Raw genomic sequence first — 1,534 nt, 5'->3', positions numbered from 1 at the left:
TTTGCCCAAGAGATGGCCAGAAAACAGTCCCTGAATCATGACAACGAGCTGGCCACCTTTGTCATTGGCATCAGCAACATGACCCTGATCAACATCTTTGGGGAAAATCCCTCAGAAATGCAGGATGTTCTTCAGATCACTGTGCAGGCTTTTCTGAGGATGAAGGAGGTAAATCTTTCCCCAAGCTGCCTTTTTGTCCATCAAAATGTCGGAGAAGTTACTGCCAAGGAGCAGAACCTGGAGAGACAAAGATATTTTCAGGAGAAGCTGGATGAAATGACTGTGGTAGCTGCCCATCAGGAATACTGTGACATCTCCTCCTTCAGCGACATCAGCCCCTTTGATGTGAACACCCACGTTCACTACTTTGCTCAGCTGTGGGAAGGAAACCCCCCCATGGCACCACCCAACCCCACCTACAGCCACAATGTCCAGCAATTAAAGAGGAAAATTCTCCAGGCTGCCAAAGAGGAGCCACAAGGCAGCATTTTGAGGCTCTCAAGCCTGAAGGTTCGTATTGGTGACCTCTGGAATGCTTTGCTGAATGAGAACTTTGTTTTCAGCTTCAAGAATTCACTGGAGATTGCTGCGTACAGGAGACTGGAAAGTGCCTTTAGTCAGTGGACCTGGAGGCTGAGGAGCCACATCTTAGAGGTACAAATGAGACTCGACAATAAAATTCGGAATGGGGACTTGCAGGTAGTCACCAGAAAACACCTTGAAGGGCTCGTGCAAGAGACAAGTGATGCCATTGTGACAGACATGGAAAAGTATTTCAGGGAAGACAAAGACTGTGAGATACTGGTCCAGTGGAAAAGCAGTACAGAGCTGAATCTGAAAAACCTAAAAGAGAGTCTTCTTCTTGAAACTGCAAAGAAATGTGAGAGTCTCATTGAACTGCAGAAGACGCAGAGGAAACTGGATGCAAGGAAGTCAGAATATGAAGATGAGCTCCTGAGAAGGAGCAGGGCGTTGGCTCTGACTCTGAAAGGCAAGAGCCTCAGTGAGAGAGAACTGAGAGACAACTTTACTGCTGTCTGGGACAAGTGGATTGATGAAGTCTCCTGTGCTACTCCCCCTCCAAAAAGGGTGGATATTGATGCAGATATAGAAGAGGTCCTTCTGGATCACTTTAAGGGGCCTGGTTTTCGTGCACGGATCAGGTCATTTCCCAAAGACGGAGAATTTTCTTTGGACTTGATCAAACATATCACAAGGAAATATTATCTTGACGAGGATGTGGATATCATTATCTTTTCTTCTAGGAAAAAGTTTCAGGGTATCACAGACAACATCATAAAGTGTGTGAGGACAAACATTGATCAGAAGGAACAGGAGAAAATGGATTACAGTCAAGATTTTTTTCATGAAATACTCAATGAAGTACAGAAAGGTGTGAACTCCATCCCTAGCTATCTACCATATGCCTTTAGCAGAAATTACAGCCTAGAATTATCTGTGTACCTGTGCAGAATGGCAGGCAAAAGGTTTAAAGCCATGCACGAAGCATTCCAGAAGGCAAATGACCCAGTCA

At 45.2% G+C, this 1,534-nt stretch overlaps 1 protein-coding gene across 1 annotated transcript in view; it reads left to right on the top strand.

Annotated features, from left to right (window-relative positions):
• The first annotated feature begins 12 nt into the window (after positions 1-12).
• LOC114069193 (interferon-induced very large GTPase 1-like) overlaps positions 13-1,534 on the top strand; it is a 4,129-nt gene continuing 2,607 nt past the window's right edge. Inside the window, exon 1 of the mRNA XM_027905820.1 lies at positions 13-1,487. Coding sequence (XP_027761621.1) covers positions 13-1,487 — 1,475 coding nt within the window. The remainder of the gene's footprint in view (positions 1,488-1,534) is intronic.

The sequence above is a fragment of the Empidonax traillii genome, unplaced genomic scaffold (genome assembly GCF_003031625.1).
Source record: "Empidonax traillii isolate 1590-97213 ecotype Southwest subspecies unplaced genomic scaffold, ASM303162v1 scaffold1213:size316513, whole genome shotgun sequence".
In the NCBI taxonomy this organism is placed as follows: Eukaryota; Metazoa; Chordata; class Aves; order Passeriformes; family Tyrannidae; genus Empidonax; species Empidonax traillii.
The sequence above is the reverse complement of the archived record's forward strand: the minus strand, read 5'-3'. Positions and strand labels throughout refer to the sequence as shown.